Source organism: Oryctolagus cuniculus, chromosome 3, assembly GCF_964237555.1.
Source record: "Oryctolagus cuniculus chromosome 3, mOryCun1.1, whole genome shotgun sequence".
Classification (NCBI taxonomy): domain Eukaryota; kingdom Metazoa; phylum Chordata; class Mammalia; order Lagomorpha; family Leporidae; genus Oryctolagus; species Oryctolagus cuniculus.
The window spans coordinates 62,003,365-62,030,698 of record NC_091434.1 but is presented as its reverse complement, the minus strand read 5'-3'; the positions used below and the strand labels follow the sequence as shown (position 1 = coordinate 62,030,698).

General features: G+C 37.6%; 1 protein-coding gene across 5 annotated transcripts in view; it reads right to left on the bottom strand.

Moving 5' to 3' along the window:
* Positions 1–3,669: 3,669 nt before the first annotated feature.
* The window catches only part of SESTD1 (SEC14 and spectrin domain containing 1), a 153,914-nt gene continuing 130,249 nt past the window's right edge, over positions 3,670–27,334 (bottom strand). For 4 of the 5 annotated variants that reach the window (XM_051848393.2, XM_051848396.2, XM_051848394.2 and 1 more), the window contains exons 11-18: positions 19,881–20,075; positions 19,240–19,354; positions 17,735–17,894; positions 14,096–14,177; positions 13,309–13,431; positions 12,388–12,579; positions 9,618–9,739; positions 3,670–7,696 (exon numbers count right to left, since the gene is read on the bottom strand). In XM_051848393.2, coding sequence (XP_051704353.1) covers positions 7,567–7,696; positions 9,618–9,739; positions 12,388–12,579; positions 13,309–13,431; positions 14,096–14,177; positions 17,735–17,894; positions 19,240–19,354; positions 19,881–20,075 — 1,119 coding nt within the window. In that variant the 3' untranslated portion in view covers positions 3,670–7,566. The remainder of the gene's footprint in view (positions 7,697–9,617; positions 9,740–12,387; positions 12,580–13,308; positions 13,432–14,095; positions 14,178–17,734; positions 17,895–19,239; positions 19,355–19,880; positions 20,076–27,334) is intronic. The other variant, XM_051848395.2, reaches the window with a different exon arrangement.

Here is a 27,334-nt window from a genome sequence, read left to right as displayed (position 1 = left end):
ATAAAAAAATTAACAAGGATAGTTTCAAAGATGCTGAATTCATAGGATTATGTAGAGACCAGTATGACTTAATTTCTGTATGAACCATCTTTATTAACAAAAATCAGACTTATTTCCAAAGTGACAACATATCAAAGAAAAACATCAAACTTGCTGCCATTATCAGTTTTAACATTTTATTGCATATTTACAAGGTGTGGAACATCATAAGGATTTACAGTAGAAGTCAAATTCCCCAGCCCTTAAAAATCTAATAGGAGAGATCATATGACCCAAACATAGATATCTCTGAACATGAGCACTGGAAACGTACAGAAGATTATCAGTTTACAGGCTAACACAGGTGAATGCTCCATGGAACAGAACAGGTGGGAAGGATCAAACTGTGGATAAGAAACTCACCGGAGCATAAAAATACTACAGCTAGGCAGAGCTGAGTTAAAAGGTAAGAATGAAAACATGATTTTAAAGGCTAAAATGTCCCACGAAAGCATAGCTACTCCCTATGCGAAACTGTGAGGTAGAACTCTTCCCACCCCGGGTTCTGCTTCTTTATCTACCCTTAGGAGACATGCCTGTAACAGCTGGCTATCACATTGCTGTATCCAGACCTGATTAGTAATGCATGTGTTTTGCTATCCTTTCTACCCCCACCACAAAATAAGTCTTTTCTATTCATGATCAGTTTTATTTTACCTACCGAAGATGGGTGGCAAGTTAGTAACAGATAAACCACTGCTGTTTCTTCTAGCTAATATATCACCATGCTTGGGCTTTGAGCTTTCAACGAGTGAACTGTCAGTCTTCAGGCATAGGAACTCCTTGAGGAGCTCTTTTAAGCAGACAGGTCTTTGTGGCTCTCAACCGACACTCATTCTCAACCATGCACAATGCCATTTCTACCCCAAACCCTACAATTTCAATATGGATCATAAAAATAGTTTACACCTTTCTACACATCCAAAATATAAAATCCAGCACACAGAACTGCATTGGAAAAAAGTATGGCAGTTTCTTCTAAAACTACCCTATGACCCAGCAATTCTAATCCTAGGTATTTACCCAAGAGAAATGAAAACCTATGTCCACATAGACATTAAATAAGAATGATCATAGCAGCCTTATTTGTAATTGTCAATCCTGGAAATAGCCTAGATATTCAACAGGAAACCAGATACACAAACTGCAGTATACAATGCAACACGACTAAGCAATAAGAAGAACTGAGTTACTAATATACTCAACGTGGATAAATCTCTGCAAATACTATGGTGGTAAGAAATCCTTGTAGCAAAGAGTACATCCTACATGATTCTACTTATGCAGCGCTCTAAAACAGAAAATCTAAATTATGAGGAAAAAAGGCCAGTGGTTGCCTTTGAGGGTTGTTGCATAGGGGAACGATTGACTGGAAAGGACCCTGTGGTTGCTTCCAAGGTAGTGATAATGTTCTATAGTTTGATAGAACTGTATGTATCTGCCAAAATTCATAAAAGGCATGTGAAATTTTATGCATTTCACTGAATGATTTTACGTCAATAGAAAAATACAAGCAACTACTGAACACTAGTTGATGTGTATGTTCTAGTATTGACCAGGAAATGTACAATGTCTGCAATTTAAAATGCATGAAAATGATCTGTACTGACAGATGACACAGAAAGCCTAGTTAACGCTTGCTAGCATCTAGGTAGTGAGTACAGTATAGAACTGTTTTAACTACATATTTGAAAAATTTTAAAATAAAATGTTGGGAAAAAACCCAGGGTGCAACATTTACCAAATAATGTTGTTGACAACTGCATTACTGATCTCATGACAGAAAAGAAATCATACTCTTCTGGTAACTGTCAATTTACAGGCTTCAATTCCTTAAGGTTTTGTGAAAGGATAATCCTGAATGTGAGGTGGGTAATCAATTTTCAGAACTACTCTAGTTCAAAATGGCCGAAGTGGTATTTCAATACTCTTAAAAAAATATACATTGATATAATCTGAGCAAATCTGTTCACCAGACTAACATAAAAGATAATCAGAAGAAATATTCTTATATAAAAGCTAAGATGAAGAAACATTCCTAACAGAAAAATCAAGCATAGAAACTTTTACTCCAACTTTGAAACTTATCATGGCAACTATGAAAGAGGTGCGGCTTAACCATACATACAGAATGGGCCCCTGTGTTCTGAGTAGAATGGTATCTACTTAACCCTCCTCTCTCTCCAAGAAGAAATATATGGACACCTTGAAGACATGGTACTGAACTTGTAAATACTTCTCAGGTGCTAGATTCACTAGGAACTACTATCATAGCTCAAAAGCCCTTCTGTTGGACAGTTTCCAGGAGTGATTTACATCCTTAGTAATACTGCTCTCAACAGCTAGCTGTTGGCAACTATCTTCAGTTGTGTGCTAAGCATTCCTGTATCACTACATCCAGCCAATACATACTGCCTTATAAAGTTCTCACAAAAATAATCTTGATTCTTGAAAAAAATTTACTCACTGCTCTTAAAATATTTAGTCATAGTTCCAGCTTTCTTTTGATCTCTTAAGTTCTTCATGTTCTAGTACAGGTTCTGCTCTTCCCTGAAGCACAAGGCTAGTGTTTATCCTTAAGCTTTCAAGTTTGCTTTAAAAATATTGCAGTGTAATTGTCATAAGCAGCATCATACCCATGAACGTTTCAGGTATAAAGCCTCCCCTACATTTGTGGAGCATCATTAGTTCCTTAGTTATACTCTATTACAGAACCAGTCTTTTTCTGTTGGTCACCACTGCCAAACTTGTCAGGATTGCTCTTCTCAACAATAACTGGGTTAGTGATGATCTCAGTGCTCCCCAACCCCCGCCACCCTTATATACCTCATCATTGGGATACTCTAAATATCATGACGGATTTACGCTCTTGATGTTTCTAAGGGTTGGTGCTCACTTACACAGAGTATGGTTCTCTATCACTTGTGTTTATTAGTGTAATTGTGTCAACCTCAAAATAGGGTCTTCTACCTTGCTGGTTTATCATCTTCCCATTAAACAGCACATTTATCAGTTTAAAAGTCTTGCTAATTAACTGATGAGCTCTCCTACTCCCCACTTCGTAGTTTAGATCTGTAGTTCTGAAAGCACGTTTTTCTTGCACACAACTGCATTGGAAGTGGGGAGAGACAGAGCTCAGGCAGGTAGACATAAACCCCACGCTATTCCTCCCACCAACCCACCCTTAACAACTGAACCAAGGGAAGGCTCAAAGACCATTTTCTATTCTGAACAAATGATGACACCTTCCATTTGTGCGTTTTGATATTTAACATTTTACAAGATTATACTTCATCCTTGAAATCTGATGATTTCCCCATTTTATAGTCCCAGAAGAATTCACTATCTCCTACCCCCAAGGACACAGCAAATGGCAAAGCCAGATTTTGAAGCCAACTATTCAAACTCTTTCCATTATGTTCACTACAGGTCTTTTTATAGCTTTTATGATTTCTTTATAATTCATGCCAGTATTTATGCTTCTTAGCTAAACCTAGACTTTTCTGTCACACACATGGAAGTCAAACAATGTCAAATGTTGAAACTACTGCATTTTGCCTCCTCAAGCTATTTCTTGGTCTACGTATCAACCAGAGAGCACTTTCTACTCCCAGTTGAAGCTTCTGTGCATTTCTTTTTTTTCTCAGAATGAAAGTTAACAGTGGTAACTTTACTAATGAGGTTAACTATTCAGCTGTGGTCCAGTTCATCTTTTTAATCCTAGAGAACTTTTCGTGAGCTTAGGTAAAGATCTTAATCATGCAAATCTTGTAATTGATGGTGATATCTTTGTTGGTGTTTGCCTGTAGCATTCAGTACAAGCTCAAGTTGTGGAGGGCTTTAGCCATCACAGTATATTCTGTTTTCAGCAGCCATATTGTTTTACTGTGGTCTTGTGTAGTTTGGGTAGGATGTGAGGACAAAAGCACAAACTGGCAAGTAACACAGGGCACTGTAGAGAACTCCAAATTCTTCAAATGGGTATTGCACAATGAGATTCAGCTAACTCACAGTCATACTCCATTGAGTAGGATGTGTTTAGATCACAGGCTTTGAGTTGCTTAGCATTATCAGAATAACTTGTCATGTTCCTATTAAAGAGTATGACACAAGTAATAAACTAAATGGCCTTCCATACCACAGCTGATGAAGTAATGCAACAACAAACACATTAAAAGGAGTAACACAAGCAATAGCCACTTTGAATCCAATTTTCTATCAAGTAACACAGCCTGGAGCTACCATCAGTAACCTTGCTGGCAGGGTAAGCAGTTAAATCAATATCACCATGAGTCACCCTAACAGGAGAAGGTCACTGACAATAAGGACAGGGAACAAGGGCAATCTGATCTAGAATGAAGTGATCCTCTTTACGTCACAACTCTACCAGGTTAGATGTGAAGACAGATGCCAAAATTGCCATTATATATTGAACTCACACAAAAGCAAATATACAGTAAAAGGCTAAAAGAGGAAAAATCCCTCAGACCAAAAAACCAAAACTAGCTCAGCTAACCTTTCACTAATTCCCTGAGATGGCTAAAGTAACGTGGCAGGTTGGGGCATACACCACTCAGAAGCGAGCAGCTCTCTGTTGCACTTGAAGGCCAATGACAATTTGTGACATACAAGTTGTCTGTGATTTCCAACAGACTGCAGTCACTTCCATGTACTCTAAGTGAACTATGACCCTATATAAAAAAGTCACATTGGGGCACTGTTGGGTTTTCTTTCGCAAATATGTGTATATAGATACACATATAAAAAATAGTAGCAAAATTCACAAAAGAACAGTATTATGTTGAAAGCATATTTGACTTCATGTGAAATGCTCAAATTACAAGTAACATTTCTATACCCTGCCTTATTTTACTTTTTGTAGGCAAGACAGCTGTTATACAAAAATGAATTTACTTGGTAATTATGAGTCTATGAGTTGATGGTATAAATACTGACAAACTGTTCCTCTTTTAGCAGTCACAGTAAAAAGTTTGACTGCTCTGAGTCAGTAGAATAGATACCAAGAATATTAACTAAATATCTAAATTAGCTAACTTAGCTAAAATATCACATGGCTTCCCTATAAGCACATTTATTCACAAGTCAGTCTTAACTGTAGGAAATAAATGCTTAAAACACACATCAGACAGCACTACAAGTATTATTACTAAGAGAACTGAGCATCTAGTGGGCATTGGCAGACCAGGACCAGAAGTAGCACAAGATGGACAGCACTGCGGCTCACTAGGCTAATCCTCCACCTGCAGCGCCGGCACCCCAGGTTCTAGTCCCGGTTGCTCCTCTTCCAGTCCAGCTCTCTACTGTGGCTTGGGAGTGCAGTGGAGGATGGCCCAAGTGCTTGCGCCCTGCACCTGCGTGGGAGACCAGGAGGAAGCACCTGGCTCTTGGCTTCAGACTGGCGCAGTGTGCCGGCCATAGTGGCCATTTGGGAGGTGAACCAATGGAAGGAAGATCTTTTTCTCTGTCTCTCTCACTAACTCTGCCTGTCAAAAAAAAAAAAAAAAAAAAAAAAAAAAAAAAAAAAAAAAAAGTAGGACAAGATGCCTTCCCTCCAGAGAACTTACAGAGTAGCAGGTATAGACTTAAATACTTGTAGAATGCGGTCAAGCACCATCATGAAGACTGAAATGAAAACTCACAGAGGTTCACGCTTACAGGAGTAAAGCCCTAGAAGAGGATTATCAAGTATAGAAAAGAACTCCCCAGATGCCCTCGGAAGCAGTGGTGGCACAAGACAGCAGGGAGCAGCTGAGACCTGGCCTGTTTCACCAGGAAAAATGGCTGCACCATCCAGGACATGAGGGTGACGGATCCTTGGCTGAGATGCCAAGCAGACAGCTGAAGCACAGGTCCAGGCATGTAATGCAGGACACTGGGACAGAACAGAAGCCCTAAGGTTGAGACAGCTACAGCAGAGCCAGAGCGTTCCGAGGACAGATGCTGAGAGCACACACATGTCAAAGAAGGGTTTGTGACGCCACTCCAAGTTATGGCAGGCATTAGCATTTTCCAGGGAAGAGACAGTGTCGGGCACAAATGGTAAAGAGAAGGTGAGTTAGGTAAGAGTGCAGGCTGAGAAGAAAGCATTCATGTGGTAGTTGTTGACTTTCAAAAGAACAGTTTTATTATGTGCTGCGCCAAACCAGACTACAAGGTGCTGAGCAGTGAGTGACGAGGATATAGGGCAACAGGGCCAGGAGAGAATTCTCCATGAAATCTGGCAGTGGAAAAGGCTGGTAGAACCAACAGAGGGAGGTTTTTTGCTCTGGCGGATACATGAGCCCATTTGTAGACCACAAAAAGGAGCCAGTATACAATTTTTTGCATCATTCTGTATTGATTAAAAGCCTAAAAATGACTTTTAATCTTTTAAAAACTTTTTCTGAAATAAAAATTAACACAAATATTAAATTATATGCATTTCACCTTGTAAACGTAATATAAACATAAAGCATTAACATTTTTGATTAATTTTATTTCTAAAGGCGTGTACAGCTCTTGTTATTATTCTGTTTCAGAATTTGTTTTGCTTCTAGACTATCAAGAGAAATTATTAACAGTTGCTTTCTAACTCTGATACAAAGGATGACACTGAGTAATCAAGTCTGACTTCTGCCTCAGACCTTCTCCCCAAAGACAAAGGGTATTGTGGGCAGTTAGTAATTTGAATAACAGTTTTCAAGTTGAAGAAGAGAAAAATCAGGACTCCAATAAGTTCTTAAAAGATCTAAATTGTTGTTCACAATTATTTTTCATGATAAAACATGCTTATTTATTATATACACGTGCTTACATATAAATTTCCTGGCTAAAATACATGCAATCACCATGAAAAAACAAATATTAAACCATCCTCACAATTCTAAGAATGCCCTTTTAAATAAGGCACTCATATTTGGAAATAGGATATAACTATCAAATTAAATAAGATGTTTAAAGAAGCCTTTTTATTAAACACAACTTTTAATACATTATCAATACAAATAGGAAATGTCTTTTAATGAATATGATATATCAAAGATATGAAGGGTTTTCTCCATATTGACACAACAAAAATAATCAGATTTGAAGAATTACAAAGCAAAATTCTGAGGACACCACTGGCTAGCAGTAACAGTTTAACCACAGTCTAAATTCACTACACCACCTGGGGAGGAAGGGTAACCATTTTTTTAAGAGAGAGAATTTCTAAACTCTTATTAGCACCATTCAAAGCTTATTATCAGTTGTTCATCTACAAACTGAAAGGTCAGGTAAAGCTTTAAAGCTAGTTTTCAGTGCAATGTTTATAGTTCCTTTTAAGATACTTGGAGTCTATGGTCTCAAAGCATGTTAAGTAATTATGCCTTGGTGGCTGCAAGGTGTTAGCATGTAGAGAAGTGTGTCATGGGAAGAAACGGGGCTTATCCTGCTGTGAAATGCGTGGTAATGTACTGTGGCTAATGCGGTGGTATGCCGACGACATGCGGGAATATGAACTGCAGCTCTGCAGGAAACTGGCGGCTATTAGCTCTCTGTGGTCACCATTTCAGGATGTCTCAGCTGCTGCCTTTTCAGACTAACTAGTTTCATCCTGTCTCTGATGTGTTCTGCAGTAGAAGCCATGTCACCTGGACTCCCAAAATACTGTTCAGTTCTAAAATCAAAACACACAGAAAAACCCCAGATTAGTAGAAATCTATTAATTACAGTAAATGCAAAAGCAAGCAAAAATGACCAAAGTACCCATGTGATATGGCCTATGTGCAAAAATCAGTTTATCTGCACACCATACTGTTTGAGTCGTAAGCAATTCAGTAAGAAAACATTTTTTAATGGCATAAAACATGTTAAGAGTTGAGAAAACTCTATTAGTGTATAAATGTCACTGTGTTTGCTTGTTTGTTGTAACTTGAATAAGCCAAATAATACAACATTGGAGATATTCTGCTTTTCAGTTTGGGGTGTGTAGTGTACATGAACAAACAATTTGTATGTATTCTTGAGTGCCAATAGCCTAATATAGCTGGCAAGTAAAATATTCTTTTTAATGCTTAGATATTATTGGGCACATTAATAGATAAAGACAGTTAATCTTCCCCTACTTGCTAAGATACTGTATTTAGAGTCATAAAAAATATTTCAGAAATGAAGAGTTCTCAGGAGATTAACTGGTTGACTTCATAATTTGTTAGATAAGAAAATTAAGGCCTAGAAAGCTAAATGATGTGAGCTTCTATGTCACACACTAGAAAAATCAGAATTTAAACTGCATCTTCATTCCGCAAATCCAGACCACCAATTTCTTCTACTTTACTGGAAGAATATATAAGAGATAAACTAAATAACCTGCCAAACTTAACAGAGCATAAACAGGCTACCATAATATTAATAATTAAAGAAAATGTCATACATACCTTTGAGAAATTTTTAATTTAGCACAAAATCCAAAAACAGATGTACATAAATTTTAAAATGAGCATAAAGGTGGGTGTCTGTGCAATTTAACTACACCGTACTAACTCTCTGTTTTATCCTAACAGGATGAGGAAATGACACAGGGACTGTATGCGGAACAGAGGCGCGAGTACTCACTCCAAGGATGACCTGCGCAGACTGGGGGCCAGACTGTGACAACTGGCTGTGGGAGGTCGGAAGGTGAGCGTACCAGAATGGAACAAGTAATCAGGATCACCGCAATAGCACTGTTACTAGCTGAAGTCTGCTGTCTTTCATTGCTGATATGTAAGATGATTTACAACTACCTTTGACTGTTTAAGTTTATGCACGACCAAAGATTTCTAAGTATAGACTGTGCACAATGAACTTTCAAGGAAACATCATGACGTCTTTTCAGTATCAATCAAAATAATCACTGGATGTTCATTACCCGGTAGTTTTAACACATGTTATGTGTCAGGTTCATTTACATTCTTTATCTACACTTAACTCTGGTAACTCAGCCACAGACGCAAAGTGGCTTGCCCAAGATATCACAGCTGGGACATCTGGATCCAGAGTGTACACTCATCCAACACAGTTTCCTAACAAAGAAAGTCTCCTTTGCTTTTATTCTATGGTTTCTCTATCATTTGAATTACATAACCTCTGGGTTGTCTCTACATGATTTTCCTTGAGAAGTCTTGATCACTAGGGATAAGGATCTTTCTGATCTTTTACTGGCCCATTTTGCAATTTCTTATTTCTTATTTCTACTATCAACTATTTGAAATGGAAAGGAACATGCGAATCAGGACTCCATCACTTTACACACGAGGAAATTAGGACAACACATCGCTCAGTGAAAAGAGAATGGATCTGGAGCAGAATCATTCTTCTACAACAAGCTGTCCAGAGGCAAAACATCTGATGTCAGCAAGTATCACTGTTACTACTGCTGAGAGCTGAGTTTGTGTTACTCTTTTTTTTTTTTTTTTGAAACCAATTTATTATAGGCATTGAAGATTGGACCAAAGCTAATTTACTTGGCTTTTTAAAGATCAGATTTTCCTCTCCTAATGATTTCGCTTTAAGAGTTCACCAATAAAAGGATAAAAATATTAGAACATGCAGCATACCCATCAGGATAAACTACAGGAACAGTTAATCTATCCAAAAGTGATTTCCCAACTGCTTCAATTTCATCAAATTGCTCCTCATCATTAATAGCTTCAGGCTCTTCTGGACAGTCTTGCAAAATCTGCAACAAATAAAACAGCAACATCAATCAAGAAACACAGAAAGGAAATCAAGCTCATATAAATTTAGTAGATTGAAGTTTTGGGTTTATTCTTGGCATTTTCATATATACCTTGCACAAGATTGACTTATTAGCAAGTCTGGCTAAAAAAATCAGAACTGGATAAGAGTTAGGAGCAGCAGTTAAAATACATAGGCTCATATCCCATATTGGAGTGCCTGGTTCAAATCTTGGCTTCTCTGCTTCTGCTCTAGCTTCATGCCACTGTGTTCCCAGGGAGGCAGAAAATGATGACTCGAATACTTGCGCCACCGCCATCCACATGTGAGTCCCAGATTGGGTTCCAGGCTGCTGGCTTGGTCCTAACCCAGTCCTGGCTGTTGCGGGCTTTTGGGGAGTGAATCAGGGGATGGAGGGTCTGACTTTTAAATAAAAAGAAAATAAATACAGAGGCAGCATTGTGGCACAAGTGGGTTAAGCTGCCACTGGCATGACATACTGGTGTGCAGGTTTGAGTCACAGGGCTCTGTTTCCAATCCAGTTTCCTGTTAATAAGGTTGAGAAGGAAGTGGAAAATGGTCAGGTACTTGGGCCCCTGCCACTTATGTGCAGGATAATCTCTCCTTCCCCCCTTTCTTTCTCTCTCTCTGCCTTTCAAATAAAAAATCTTAAAAAAAAAAAAAACTTTTTTAAAAGAACGCCTTTCCTACTTTTAAAAAAGGAAATTCAAATAACAAAATGAAATACATATTTCCTACCAACAATATAAAAAAGTCTATAGTGATTTCCAAGAAAAAAATAAATCTAGACTACTACTTCAAAATTAAGTTTAACCTGTTAAGAAGTCTTCTCTCACTCACTAAGCAGCTATTTACTGAATAGTTTACCATCTGTTTATTTAGCAGTTTGCAATGTGAATAAGATGTAGGCTCAGTACTCAAGGACTTTATAGACTTCAAAAACGAAAGAAAAAACAAATGACCAACAGCATGTTAAGAGTACAAACATGTAACTTATGTGAAGACCTAGCTGGACACTTTAAATGATCCATCTGCTCACTTAACTGACAGAAATTGATCAGCTTACAATTCTGAAGTAGGAAGCTCTATAGTCTTAATTAGATACAGTTTTTTTTTCTTAACTATAACTATTTAAATTTAATTTCAAGAAAGAACTGCAAAATTTGGAGGAGGGAACAGAAAAAGAAGCATTTATTTTGCAATGTTTTTTGCACTGTATTTTACTTAATCCAATAGTGTTATCTCAGTGTCACTCACAAATAGACATTTATTTTTTATTTTAACATTTAACTTAGACATTTCCCAACTGTTATACTATATAACTTGCTTACAGTTGTGGTTACATTTATGTTTGCTAATAATAAAATAAAACAATCAAGAGAAAAACAGTACCTGATAAAAAAGGGCTTTACACAGGTTTGCAAAACAAAATAACCTTAAGTCCAGTTGATTATAAGCAATTTAAAGGCAAAGTAGCAGAAAAAAATAGAAGTACTAATTTTCTATTAAAAACTCATAACTGTATTTATTCTTATATGACCTCTTAAGAGTTTTAGATCTTAAAGTATCCTTGCAGGTGACTTTTAAAAGTAGTATCCTAAAAAGGTACCAGTGGTTTTAGCAGGCAGGTAAAGAAAGTGGTCCTGCGACTACAGGGAGTAGGGGAGCTCCTGGGGTAAAGCTCTGTTGTTTCAACAGTACACTGAACAAACAGAAACTTCCTCAAGCAGCTCACTTATAGTCATGTACTTTTCTGTACTAACAGTATAGTTCACAATAAAAAATTTCATTGGTCAGTAAATAAACAAGCTAAGCCATCCTATATACTTTCCTTTGTCATCATTAGGCCCATCTTAACCAAAACACTTATCTGTAGGGTTCAGTGACCAGAAACGAAAGAGTTAGCTATGGACACCTTCCAATAGTTTTATGTTTATTCTTACTCTCATTCTTTCAGTTGGATAGTCTCTACTTTAAATTATAAAATCACAAAATTTTGTGACAGTTAGTAGTAGCTGACAAAGCAGAGTTTCTTCTCTGGGTGTAAAGCAAGAATTCAAGTCATGACACCCTGGAGAAGCAACATAAGGGAGGGACCCAGTTTTGCCATCCTTTTTTTTTTTTTTTGGACAGGCAGAGTGGACAGTGAGAGAGAGAGACAGAGAGAAAGGTCTTCCTTTGCCGTTGGTTCACCCTCCAATGGCCGCCGCACCTGGCGCACTGCGGCAGGCGCACCGCGCTGATCCGAAGCCAGTAGCCAGGTACTTATCCTGGTCTCCCATGGGGTGCAGGGCCCAAGCACTTGGGCCATCTTCCACTGCACTCCCTGGCCACAGCAGAGAGCTGGCCTGGAAGAGGGGCAACCGGGACAGAATCCAGCGCCCCGACCGGGACTAGAACCCAGTGTGCCAGCACCACTAGGCGGAGGATTAGCCTAGTGAGCTGCAGCGCCAGCCGCCATCCAGTTTTAATTTGAATACTCTAAAGACAATATATTGCATCTAAATGGACTTCTACAATGGGACTGGCACATTTTTAAAAAGATTGGTCATAAATTAATTGCTAAAATGGATACATTTTAAACACACAATAAATACTATCACAACTACATTTTTATAAAAAGCAAACCTTTTCAGCATTTGAGTGAAATGCAATAGCCATTTCCAACCTATGTACTCTCTCCTCAGACGCGATGGTAAACTGTTTCCACACTCGGTTCAGGCGAGGAAGGGTGTCCCCTGAGGACCGAGAAGTGCAGCGCAAAGACTGGCACAGCACAACAGTCGCCTGTAACAACTGTCTACCATAGTCGTAAGTGCTCTACAAAACAAACAGGAAACATGAAATTATAAGGAAAGAATTCTATAAAGAAGGATGAGAAAGGTGTCCAAGAGGACTATGGCAGCAATTAAATGATGCTACTAGAAATCAATTAAATGAATCCAGTGGCCATTATTACTAAAATGATCTTCATGCATAAATAATGCTGGGGATGCAATTGTTTTAATTTATAATAAATTTCTTCTTTGTTAGGTCTCTTCCTTTTATTCTGATTTCCCCATTTCATTCTGAAAAATTCCATGGGCCAAAATAATATCTGCTCAATAATTAACCACAATAAGTGGGTGAAATTAGGCACTTCATATTCCATATAGGAAACCACAACTGTTATATTGTGAATTCGATTATTAGGGAAAATAAATTAAGATACTTTTCACCACAACTCTGTAATAATTTGTTAACATTAGAGAGATGCAGAAAATGAGGTTTCTAATATACTGACATGAACATATATTTCAAATTAACTTCTGCAAATGAGCAGCTGGATTGCTTAAAAGGGCCATAATATGAAACATAAATCAGAGGGAGCATACAGAATCTTTATCTGAGGAAGTGTTGGTGCACCAGCTGACATTTTCTTAGTTCTGGGATACTTCTAGAATAACAAAACTAACCTTCTTAGACTTGGAGGATTAAATTACACTACAATCATGCAGAAAGCTATTCAAACAGTGAGTGTGTAGAAAAGGAAGGTAAGCAGTTCTGCACCTGTGCAACATCAACAAATTTTCTATGCTTTTCCAGTAAAACTTTCGTTTCCTGAGCATCATCACCCAATCTGATGTGGGTCTTAAGCAGAGCATCCAGAAGTTCACTGAGCCATTCTACGGCCTAAGTTAAAATAGAGCAAACTGAAGTTAATTCATTACTCGCTACTGGTTACACTGAAACATCATATTTATACAAATATTATGATCAATTTGTTCATCACAATCTTAATAACTTATTTTATTCCATGCCAAGGTATATAAATTAATGACCTCTCCTAGTCTTCAAAACTTTTAAAATATGAAGGCAAAACTACTAAAGAGAGACAGTCTTTTAAGATTAATATCACATAATAGAAGATCATGTATTTCTGTAATACTCATCTTTTGGCATCTCATTACAGATTTCTGTTACAATTTGAAACACACATTTCCTTAACATTAAGCTGAAATGATGTTTGGTGGCTAATTATACAAAGGTATCAACAATTTCATCTGGCACTGAAAATTCTCTTGTGAGTTAAAAAGCAATGTGCTACACTAGCCTTTATTCTGGTATGTACCTGACAACATACTCAACAACAATAAACAACAGTCACAATCTTTAGGTTCAACAATGAATTCACTGAGAAGATAAGAGATCAGCAAGCAAGCTGAGAATACCAAACTTAATTTTTCAACAGATGAATGCAGAATCTGACCTAATGAGTTTCCCTTCTAAGGATCATGAGATACATACTCTTCTTTATAGTTAGATGGAATTCATCTTCCAAAAAAGGGGTCCTTACCTGGGCAGCATCTTCTTCACACTTAAATAACTGCACCATCTGAAGCATCTTTAACCGTCGCACATCTACCATGTCTTCACATCTAATGAACCCAAACATACACTTAACTCATTATTCCATTTTACTGATTGCTGTTATAACACCATCATGTGACACACACAACTCACATGCTACCTGAATGATACTGAGTGACAACCTCTCTTAACTCATTAAGTCTTAAGTTTTCAATTCTGTGAATGTTCAATCATCTAGTATTTATTCAAAGTTACCATAAGTGATATTAATTTCTCAATTTAAGTCTTTATAGGTATCCTACTAGGACTTTAGGATGTAATATAATAGGTTAAGGATAATATGGATTCTGCAAAATATTGAAGCAGAGCATAAATGCATTAATATCTTAAAACCCAAAGAAACCTGCATTGCTAATTACTACTAAACATAACTTAAAAATATAAAATTCTCAAATTCTCAAATATTAGTTCAGTGAATGATGGTCTAAGGGAATTTCCAAAAACTAACATGTTTTCATTGAAGTATACTGCCAAGAATAATATTTAATTCTAAATTTTAAAAGGCCCTCATCTGCCTGTTTAAAGGAGGGAAAAAACTCTACAGATCTCTGGGTGGAGAAAAACACAATTCAGAGTACTTTTTTAAAAATCTCTTTGCAGTCTGTTTAGATAATATACCTCTTCTTCCATGTACTGTAGGTGGGAAGGGCATTCTCACAGTAGAGCCAAATCCCAATAACAAGTTATACAATAGGTACTAGACTACTACAGTCATAGTTCTAACAGAAAGTTTAATGAAAAGGTTACCACAGGTACTAAGTTATACTTAGATAGGAGTAAGACATTCTGGGGCTCCATTGCACAGTAGAGTGACTACAGATAGAGTGTTACAAATTTTCTCATGTTCTTGGAATTGTCTTTGAAATCTTTTGATATTAATTTTAAAAAGCTATAAGAAAGAATTTTGAATGCTTTCACCATAAAAAGTGGTAAGTATTTGAGTAGGTATGTTTACCCTACTGTGTACATTATACAATGTATACATGTATCAAAATAGCAGAAGGTACTCCATAAATACACAATTTTATGTCATTAAAATAAACAAAAAGTGAACTAAGAATACAGAAGTTAATAATCTGAGGGTTATTTTTATAAAGATGCTCTCAATAAAAATGTAGCATAATATTAAGCTGTAACTTGGTTAAGGCAATTCTATAAGGTACTGAAGAGAAGTGACAACTGTTTCATAAAATCTGAAACTAGAAGCAATGTAAGACTGATGAAGGGCCGGCGCCGTGGCTCACTAGGCTAATCCTCCACCTAGCGGCACCGGCACACCGGGTTCTAGTCCCGGTTGGGGCGCCGGATTCTGTCCCGGTTGCCCCTCTTCCAGGCCAGCTCTCTGCCGTGGCCCGGGAGTGCAGTGGAGGATGGCCCAGGTGCTTGGGCCCTGCACCCCATGGGAGACCAGGAGAAGTACCTGGCTCCTGCCATCGGATCAGAGCGGTGCGCCGGCCGCAGTGCGCCGGCCGCGGCGGCCATTGGAGGGTGAACCAACGGCAAAGGAAGACCTTTCTCTCTCTCTCTCTCTCTCTCTCTCACTGTCCACTCTGCCTGTCAAAAAAAAAAAAAAAAAAAAAAAGACTGATGAAGATGACATTATATATATAATCAATACATACTACATGTTATCTATTAGATGATGTGCTGTGAAGAAAATAAGACATAATCCTTCCATTATTAAGTTTCATAATGTCTACTATTTGGGGAGAAGGACTTTTCAACAAAGTAATAAATGCTTTTATGGAGCTATGTAAAAGCCTTAATGGGAGTAGGGAGGAATAAGTGACTAACTTGCCTTAGAAATCCTAAAAGGTGTTCTATTGAGGCTTGGAGAATAAGAGGGAACCCATCAGGCAGAAAATGAAGAAAGGAGTATTAGTTACAGATGCATGAAACAGCATGACATAGTCAGGAAAATGAAAATAAATGTGTGAATTCTGTAGGAAATATGATGGGTCTCCTGCACTATTCCTGAAAGAATGAGCTTCACCTGCAGACAGGAAGGGAGGTCATTGAACAATGGTTTATATAATCTTTGCACTTTAGAAAATTACTCATGGGTGTAACAGGCTGGTGAGGCACAATGATTTTAGGACAAATCCCAAGTTTGGTAGCAGATAGAAACTTTAACTTAGATATAAAAAAACAAGAGAACAGCAAGTTTGGGGGAACAATTATTACAATCTGAATATAAATTTGAAGAGTATATGTGGCACCCAGCCAGCAATGAGAAGTAAGCAACTGGAATTATGACTCTAGAGCAAAGAGGCAGGGTCTTGGCAAGAGCCCTAATACTAAACCTTGTTAATGTCAAAGAAAATCATTAAAGTAATAAGACTGTCCATAAAGAGGAGAATTTGGCCTCAGAACAAACCTTAGGAAGCAGTGGATCTACCTACAGAACAAGAATCAGAGAGGAAATACAGTGCCAGGATCATGAAGGAGTTACAAGAAGAAAAGTCAGTTGTGCCCAACACTATTCAGAGTCAAATAAGAACCACAAGTATTTCATGGATTGTGGCAAAGATCAAACTTACATATGAAAATTACAGTTAAGAGTGAACTGAATTGAAATGATGAGGGTAGAAGCCAGACTGAAGAGGACTGAAAAGTTAAATAGAGGTAATACAGAAGTGGTATGAATGTAGGTTAGACTTTCAAATGACTTGGCTGGGAGGAAGGAATGAGAGCTTTAAGACTTGAAGACAAAAGTTTGAACAAGATCAACACAGAAGTGCAACTATTTGTTTTTTTTTAAACAAGAGAGATTTAAAATTTTAAATGAGGCACAGGAATGAGTAGATAGTGGGAACTGATGGAATAAGAGAGAGAGAAGACAGTTCTGAGTCTATATGGAAGGAAGGCTTTAAGAGGCGAGTTCCATCACTTCTGTAGTTTATACTTCTGCAAACATGAGGGTCAGATATAGAGGGAATTTCTGTTCTCTATTTGCTTTGCAATACAGAGAAGGGTTTCTGAAAGTCTTGTGCGTGACAAAATTTTATGCACTCATGCTAGATTATTTGTTCTTGAACATTAATCCTTTACTTTGCAACTTTGAAGTTACTGATGCCAACTGAGTTTTCAAAGACTCCTTTGAATTTCTAGTTCTGTGTCAAATGATACAAAGCATAATCAGTCCATTGTCTAATCATTCCACAGTGAATAGGAGAACAATGTGTGTATGGCATTTTGTATGAAGTTCAGATGAACAAACAGATCAGAGGAGAGAACAGATTTAATAGTAACTCTAAACTAAATGACAAAGGAAAAGAAAAATTCTCCAAAAAGGTTTTCTTATAGCACAGTAGAGTCCTAGGCTATATTGAGGATACATAATGTGAAGTACTTGAATCAAACTGAAATTTTAATTACAGGTATAAATGGAAAAGGTACGCAATAGTTGAACAATTTGTCATTGTTAGTATAATTATATACAATAAACAACTATATGTCTACTACATAGCAGAAAAGAACTTTTATTTTGTAAAGGATAAGTTATGTAACTTTCATTTTAATTAACACTCTATTAGCTTGGTAAAAATTAACAGTCAAACTTTGCCTTTGTTTCCTAAGCTGCATATCTTCCATCACTCCTTGTATGTGGTCCACATTTTCTTTATTTTCAATGGTTACATCCTTTCCATAGGCCCAGGATGCCTGATTGGAGATCTGATCCAGGAGACCTTGACCTTTTTCACGTAAACCTTGCAAGCCCACATCTAAAATAAAAGTTATTAGATATAATCTCTTAAATAGCCAAGATGTTCCCCCTCCCTCAACTAAATGCCCACAGCAGCCTCTGTACTTGGATTCAAGCAGAAAAAAACCCTTTCACTGTGGCTCATTGGAATTTTCCTTTGTGCAAAATTCTCCCCTATGATAATTTTCAAAACTTGAATTTCCATAGATCATATTTAACTTGTAAATACTCAAAGCAGAAGGAAGCATGGGAACTACTATTTTGATGAATAAAATTTTTATATTTGTTTCCCTTTCTGCTTATCTAACTTTTAGAAGAATAAAGTATTTTGTTTAAAAATGTGTAAGATTTCCTAAGATCGCAAAACATTCACGTGACACATAATCAATGTAAACACTGTGAGTAAATAGAGTCCCAGGTACACACCATGATAAACAGCATTTGGGATATGTTTACAATATTCAATGTTAGAAATGTGTACAGGAATTCTTTTCTGTTTTTTAAGGAAAAGCATGGCTCAAGAAAACCTGACATTTTAAAATAAACTTTACTGAGCATATTAAATGCTAAATATGTATTATGCATATTAGCTGTTAAGATAACAAAGAGTGCAAGTAAAATGTCAATACAAACATAACTTTCAAACCAACTCCCTCAAGTTATTTTCAACAACTGATTAGTTTCAGTCATGTGCTACTGCTTTCTGCTATTACTTTGCTTTAAGGTCTTGTTTCTCTTTCCCTACTCCCCTTTTCCCAGGTTCCCCTGAATATGACACACTGCCTTCCCATGTCCATATCCCCACTTAGAGATGTCCATTGTTATTTCCCACTGTGGAAAATGGTAAACTGCCTTGATGTCATATGACAGAGTAGCTTAGGGAAACTGGACCATTTTCCTCTTAGAGTATGTAACCTTGGCAATATTGCTAGTTTGGAGAAACAAATGCACAGAACCAAACCAACTATTTTTTCACAAGGTTAGCATATGGTAACAACAGAAATCATTGCATAAAACACAGTTTGGGGCATACAGGGTTTACCACAGAACACTTCACAGCTAACTGCAATTTATGCATGCACTACAAATGACTGTTCATAGTAAATGCAAGACATAGCACCTGTAGATATAGCTGGGCAAGCAAGGAAGGCTAAAGGCCCAATGAAGGGAGGAGTGACTCACCAACAATGAAAAATAAATTTTTTACCATTAAATTATACCCCCTTGTGGGGGGAAAACACCTGTTTCACCTGTGCTTCTTGCAAATAATTAGTTCAGTATAAGTTTACTTAATTGTCTAACAATGGTAATGATTTTGTTTTAAAAAGAACTTGTATGTTTCAGCATTTTTAAAATCTGCTTACCAACACTTTTCAGCTTCTCTTCAAGCAGTTTTAAAGTTTGCTGAATCGATGCTCCATCAGCTGGTGCTACATCTACGCACAACATCCCTAATAAGCCATCCAACTGCTGAGACAACTAAAGCAGAGGGACACCAAAGAGATAACCCTGATATAATCAGCATCTAAAGTGTTTAATGATTAATGAGGTTTATATCTAACAAGGTTATCACAATTACACTTGAAAAGACTATGCTGTTAAAAGACAAGGACCAGTAATTAGAATACACATTATCTGGAGGACAGACAGACAGATGCATGCACTGGGAAAACAAAGAAGTATATCCAGGTCAGCAGAATGGAAAACATTATTGTTGCCTCCATTTCCATCTAGTTTATAAAGCATACACATTGAGAAACTGTCAAAATTAAATATATCTACCAGTTTACAGCACTCTAGTTAGATAGTAAAAGGTTTAACTGCATGCAGAATAACATAATATAATCCAAGAAAAACAAAGAATTTTATCTCATTACTCCCACCAGTACATTATTTTATTGTTCCAGAAAAAATAATTAGGAGGCATGCAAACCTGCAAAAATCATGTGTAGGTAAGTGTTCAGATCATTTGAAAAAAATAAGAGTAACCAAAGTGGACACTTACATCTTGGGCAACACCATGAAATTCAAGAGCTGCTTGTAACAGATTTTGCCTAAATTCCAGCTGACTGGCCTGTCGATAACAAACATCACTAAGTTGTTGCTGCAGTGACTTCAGTTCCACAAGATCTTCCTCATCCCCAGCATTCAAGAGTGCTGCAATTTGTTGATTAAGCTCCACGTATACTGCAAACCATTCCTGTAACCAAGATGTTGCAAAGTAAATTAAAGATCAAATGAGTTACTGGAGGATACTATATCCTATAATTTTCCCAGATAAACTAGCATATGAAAATTATGCTAAGGCAAAATTATTCAAATTGAGAGTGAAAAATTTTCAACCCCCAAGTCCTTCCACTACAATACATGGACTTTACTACTTGCTAAAACCGAAATCTGCTGTATCCTCACCCTGGTCTCTCAATGTTTGCCCTCTCTTGCTCTAAGTAAAAGCTGTCCAACCTCAGAAACAAGTTAATCTGTTGTTCAACAGATTATTGTTTTTGTTTCCACAAACCTGGAAGTAGGACTGATGGCTGTCTGAGTCCTCATTACTACTTTCAGACCATTTATTCCTCTCTTCTCTCAAAAACTGCATCTCCTTTGAAGGGCATGATGCTAGATTACACAGTTCCAGCTTTGCCTCTTGCATTCCCTCATCCATGGGGAGGTTAAGCAAAGGTCACTGAGCACCAGCTTCTTAGCAGCTTCCTCTATGCAGATCAACACTCTAAGCCCTCAGGTCCTAGACTCACTTCCAACTATCTCCCATACATCCCAGCTCAGTTACCTGTTCCACTGGCCATTAACACCTTGCCATCATAAACTACCATTCAGCTATAAAGATCTCCATTCCACAAATCCCATTCTCTGACCACCAGGTACTGACTTTCCAACTCACTTTATTTAATATGTCCACACCTAGAACCCAAAGGAATCCACCCACCTGTTGACCTAAGGGTATTCTACTGTCTACTACTCCAGATGTCCATCCACCCTTGGTCAAGAGCTATAGTCACCCAGTTTATAAACCCATGCCTATGCTCTACCCTTCTTGCTTCTCTCAGATCCACCTGTCAAAACTTTAAACCCAGGGGCTGACACTGGCGTGACAGGTTAGGCTTCTGATTGCGATGCCAGCATCTCAAATGGCTGCCAGTTTAAGACTCAGCTGTTCCACTTTCAACCCAGCTTCCTGATAATGCACTTGGGAACACAATGAAAAATAGCCCAAGTGCTTGGGCCTCTGCACCCACGTGAGAGACCCAGAGGCAGCTCTAGGCTCCTAGCTTCAGCCTGGCCCAAACCTGGCCATTGCAGACACTTGGGGAGTGAACCAGCAGATGGAAGATCAATAGATCCATGTGTATGTGTGTGTGTGTCCTTCTAGCTCTGCCTTTCAAATATATAAAACATAAGCAGAAATAAAAACCTTAAACCTTGTTTCCCTGCATTCTGTGTGCCAGTACCAGCATGGCTGCCATGGCTGGAAAAACACCTCTGCAGACACATCTGGTTTGAAGTGATTACTAAATAGCCTCAAATGGAGCTTTGGAAATACTTTTATGTTTCTCTAATCAATTTACTTTTTTTTATTCTCAGGATTACCTTCACTCCTTAAATCTCCAACTCTCTTTTACCTCTTCACTCTTAGCCAAATATCTTGTTTCTTAATTCTCTGAAAAGCTACCAGGAGAGAATTCTCTCATCTTCCCCTTGACAATTCATAACATTCCCTTCTTCTATGGCCCTGTGCTCTGTCCTACTGCAGCAATGGATGGCCCTGTCTCTGCTTATAAGGACAGTGCCTCACATGACCATTATATCCTACCTTCCATTGCCCATACACGTTTTTGTTCTTGGAACTAACTTTGCTCTTCCTTTCCCATCAATTCTTATTTTTTCAGTTGCATTATTTCCAACAGCATGTGCTGTAATCTCTTATATTACACAGTAAAATACACACTTAGGATTGTGCATTTTACTATGTCTGAGGGAATTTCAAAACGTTTATAGAAAAATGGAATTAAAAGTTTATTTTAGATTCCAAGATGGCTGAACATGGAAAAGACTTGCTGATTCTGACTAGGGAAAGATAGCAGAAAAAAAAGTTGGAGGAAGTCTATTTCCAGAGGAGAGTTGCAAAGAAGTTCACAGTGGAAACGCTACAGAAGAGAGAGGAGTACTGTGGATCAGTGAACAAAGTGCGCTGCGCACCAGCAGTGGGACCACCATTCATGACTCCCGCACCTGGAGACTGGAGGAGACTGGAGGAGACACCAGGTTCTGAGAGTGAGGTGAGAGCAGGCTGCAGCAGCAGGCACTGCGGGTGATACTGCCTGAGGGAGAACCTTGTGGCCCACATTGTCTTTGAGTCTGACCTGCAGTCCTGGTGGGCAGCAGGATACACGCCAATTCAGGAAACAATCACCCCACAAGGGCACCCGGCAACAGGAAGGGAGGAGGCGCCATCTTGACACAAGTAGAGTCTGCAGCAGCTCTTATATGCAAACAGGAGATTTTAGCAAAGGGGGAAATCCACGTTACCCACTGCCTTTGAGTCTGGCTGGGACTGTTAACAGGGGGCTGGGTGCCCCTTTAGGATTGTGAGATGCCCTGAACCTCTCAACCTATCGCAAGCTCCAGAGCTCAATCTGGCAAGGCAGAACACCCACACATAGCTGGATCTGGAAACATCTCTGCTCTCTGAGTGGGTGAGGCAGGCTCACAGGGCAAAGCGGTGATCCTCTGCACCTGTGACTGTGGGCGAATTGCAGGCTCTGACTGTGGCAATCCTGTGACTGCCCATTAGAATGCAGGGTGTAGCTGGGTCTCTGGGCAATCACTGTGTCTAGTGTCAGACCTCAGAGCTCCCTGACTCCTTGGGGTGGGGCAGTGCTGAGGATCCTGTGCTCATACTGAGGACTGCACATAGATCCTGTGAGCAGTTCATGCGCCAGCGAGGCTGGGGATTGTGCCCACACTGGGCATCAATCACGTTGGAAGAGAGGAGGTGAGGTTGTGATTATGCCAACAGATGTGATTATACCCTCCGTGTCCTGCTGACAGCAGAGGAGATCCACCACACCCAACCTGGGTGTCACCTGGATTCTCATCCCATTGTTGAGCACTGACCAGTGTTCCCTAGCACTCCCCAGCACACACCTCTAAGTATTCATTGAAGGTGCAGACACTCCACTAAGCCACAAAGGCATAGTTCAAAGATAAAAACCATCAGTGGAGAAAACCAACTTGACAAGACTTTCCACAAATGCTTAAAAATAAAGACAGAAATACAAGAAACAAGAATAAGGAGGAAAACATGACTCCCCGAAAGGTATGCAACACTTCAATATTAGAATGAGAAGACAAAGAGATTGATGGAATGCCTAAAAAGGAATTCAAAAGCCTAATCACAGGATTACTCAGAAGCAGATTCATGAGTTAAAGAAATCAACACATGACATGCAGAAAATATATTCTCATGAGATTGAGATTTTGAAAAGAAATCAAACTGAAATCCTAGAAATGAAGAATTCAATATGTCAAATAAAAAATTCAGTAGAAAACCTTAACAACAGACTAGGTGAGGGAGAAGAAAGAATATATAAGCTCGAAGACAAATCTTTGGAAACATCTCCGTCAGACCAAGAAAATAAAAGAGGAAATTAAAAAAATGAAAAACAGTGTTGGAGATTTATGAGATACCATCAAACGACCCAGCATACTAGTCTTAGGAGTTCCTGAAGGTGTAGTAACAGAGAAAGGATTAGAAGGCTTATTCAGTGAAATAAAAACAGAAAACCTCCTCACTTTGTAGAAAGAAGGAAATATTCAAGTACAGGAAGCACATAGAACTCCTAATAAACATGACTAGAAAAGATTTTCCCATGGCACATTATAGTCAAACTTTCAACATTAAAATATAAAGAAAATATTCTAGAACGTGCATGAGAGGAACAGCAGGTCACTTTCAGATGGTCTCCAATTAGACTCACAGCTGAATTATCATCAGAAACCTTACAGACCAGGAGAGAATAGAGAGACATAATCCAAGTTCTAAAAGAAAAAACTGTCAACCCATAACACAGTACCCTGCAAAGCTCATATTTATGAAAGAGGGCGAAATAAAGACATTCCATAACAAACAGAAATTGAAAGAATTTGTCACCACCCATCCAGCCTTACAAGATGCTTAAGGATGTGCTGCACACAGAAACATGGTCATCACTATGAAAGAAGGTGAAGGCAGAAAATATCCAAGTGGAAGTACAAAGGAAATCCAAAGTAAATAATAGGAATATTTATGGAAAAATGGCAGGGCCAACTCATTACTTTTCAATAGTAACCTTGAATGCAAATGGCCTCAACTCTCCAATTAAAAGATTCAGATTGGCTGAACGGATTAAAAAACAAGATCCATCTATTTGCAGCCTACAAGAAACATACCTCACCATCAAAGATACATGCAGACTGAAGTGAAAGGATGGAAAAAGATATTCCACGCTAACTGAAAGCAAAAAAGGGGAGGTGTAGCAATCTTATTATCAGAAAAAAATAACCTTTAACACAAAAACTGTTAGAAGAGATAAAGAAGGGCATTGTGTAATGACTAAGGGATCAATTCAACAAGAAGATATGACTGTAATAAATGTATCTGCACCCAGGTTGACTGGCTATTTAAAACAAATGTTAATGGACCTAAAGAGTGACACAGACTCCAACACTATGTACCAAATGGACCTAACTGATATCTATAGAACTTTTCATACCACAGTTGTGAAGAATAAGCATTCTTTTCCTCAGTACATGGAATCTTCTCTAGGATAGACCAAATGCTAGGCCATAAAGCAAGTCCCAGCAAATTCAAAAAAACTGAAATCATACCATGCATCTTTTCAGACAACAATGGAACAAAGCTGAAAATCAACAACTCAAGAAACTCTAGAACATATGCAAATACATGCTCCTGAATGAAAAGCAGGTCATAGAAGATATCAACAGGGAAATAAAAAAATTCCTGGAAATGAATGAAGATAACAATATAACATATCAAAACTTACGGGACACAGCAAAAGCAGTGTTACAAGGGAAGTTATAGAAATTAGTGCTGATATCCAGAAATTGGAAAGGCATCAAATAAATGAACTATCAATGCATCTCAAGGATTTAGAAAAACAACAAACCAAACCCAAAATTAGTAGGAGGAAAAAAAATAATTAAAATTAGAGAATAAACAAAACTGAAACAAAAAATACAAAAGCTTGTTTTTTAAAAATTAAACAACACTGATATACCATTGCCCTAACTAAAAAAAAATAAAGAGAAGACCCAAATCAATAAAATCAAGTAGGAAAAATGAGATATAACTATGGACACCACAGAAATAAAAAGAATCATTAGGAATTACTACAAACAGCTACATGCCAACAAATTGGAAAATCTAGAAGAAATGAATAGAGTTATGGACACATAACATCTTCCAAAATTGAAGCACGAAAACACTGAAAACCTAAACAGAAAAATAACTAAGTTGGAGAAGGAATCAGTAATAAAGATATTACCAACAAAGAAAAGCCCAGGACCAGATGGTATCACTGCTGAATTCCACTGAACTTTTATTTTTTTTTAATTTTTTAAACTTTTATTTAGTAAATATAAATTTCCAAAGTACAACTTTTGGGTTATAGTGGCTTTTTCCCCCCATAACCTCCCTCACACCCACAACCATCCTATCTCCTGCTCCTTCTCCCATCCTATTCACATCAAGATTCATTTTCAATTGTCTTTATATACAGAAGATCAATTTAGTATATACTAAGTAAAGATTTCAACAGTTTACACCCACACAGAAACACAAAGTATAAAGTACTGTTTGAGTACTAGTTATACTGTTAATTCACATAGTACAACACATTAAGACCAAACTTTTAAAGAACTAACTCCAATTCTTCTCAAACTATTCAAAATAATTGAAAGGGAGAGAATCCTTCTAAACTTTTTCTACAAAGCCAGCATCTCCTTAATTCCAAAACCAGAAAGAGATACAACAAAAAAGAGAAGTATAGATCATTATCACTGTTGAACATAAATGCAAAACTCTTCAACAAAATACTAGCTAATCAAATCCAACAACACGTCAGAAAGATCATTCACCAGGACCATGTGAGATTTATACCTGGTATGCAGGATGGTTCAGCATCCACAAATCAATAAATGTGATATGTCATTTTAACAAATTCAAGAATTAAAACCATATGATTATCTCAATAGTTGCAGAAAAAACATTTGACAAAACACAACATCCTTTCATGAGAAAAATCTTAAACAAATTGGGTATAAGAAGGAAAATCTCTCAACACAATCGAGGCAGTATATGACAAACCCACAGCCAACATCATACTGAATGGGGAAATGTTGGAAACATTCCCACTAAGATCCAGAACCAGACAAGGATGCCCTCTCTCACCACTGCTCTTCAATATAGTCCTGGAAGTTTTAGCCAGAGCTATTAAACAAGAAAAATAAATCAAAATGATACAAATTGGTAAAGAGGAAATCAAATTATCCCTGTTTACAGATGACATGATTCTGAATATAGGGGAAGCTAAAGACTCCACTAAGAGAATACTGGACCTTATAAGAGAGTTTGGTAACGTTGCAGAATGTAAAATTAACACACAAAAATCAATAGCCTTTGTATACAGAGATAATGTCACAGCTGAGAAAGAACTTGTAAAATCAGTCTCATTCATAATAGCTACAAAAAAACTTAAATATCTTGGAACAAATTTAACCATGGAGGAAAGAAAGAAAAATAAAAGAAGATATAATAAATAGAAGAATCTTCCATGATTGTGGATTGGAAGAATTAATATCATCAAAATGTCCATATTACTGAAAGCAATTTACAGATTCAAGATAATTCTTACATTGAATCTTCTGTGATCTCAATCAAAATACCAATGACATTCTTCTCAGATCTAGAAAAAACCAATGCTAAAATTCATATGGAAACAGAAGAGACCCCAAATAGCTAAAGCAATCTGATACAAGAAAAACAAAGCCAGAGACAGCATAGTATCAGATTTCAAGACATACTATAGGGCAGTGTAGATTCCTTAGAAAACTGAAAACAGATCTACCAAATGACCCAGCCATTGGACTCCTGGAAATTTACCCTAACAGTTATCTGTACTCCCATGTTTATTGCCACTCAATTCACAATAGTTAAGATATGGAATCAACCCAGATGGCCATCAGCCAATGAATGGATTTTAAAAAATGTGGTGTATATATATATACTATGGAATATTACTCAGCCATAAAAAAGAATGAAATCTTGTCTTTTGCAATGAAATGGATGCAACTGAAAACCATTATATTTAGTGAAACAAGCCAGTCCCCAAAAGACAAATATCATATGTTTCCCCTTATCTGTGGTAACTAATAGAGTAC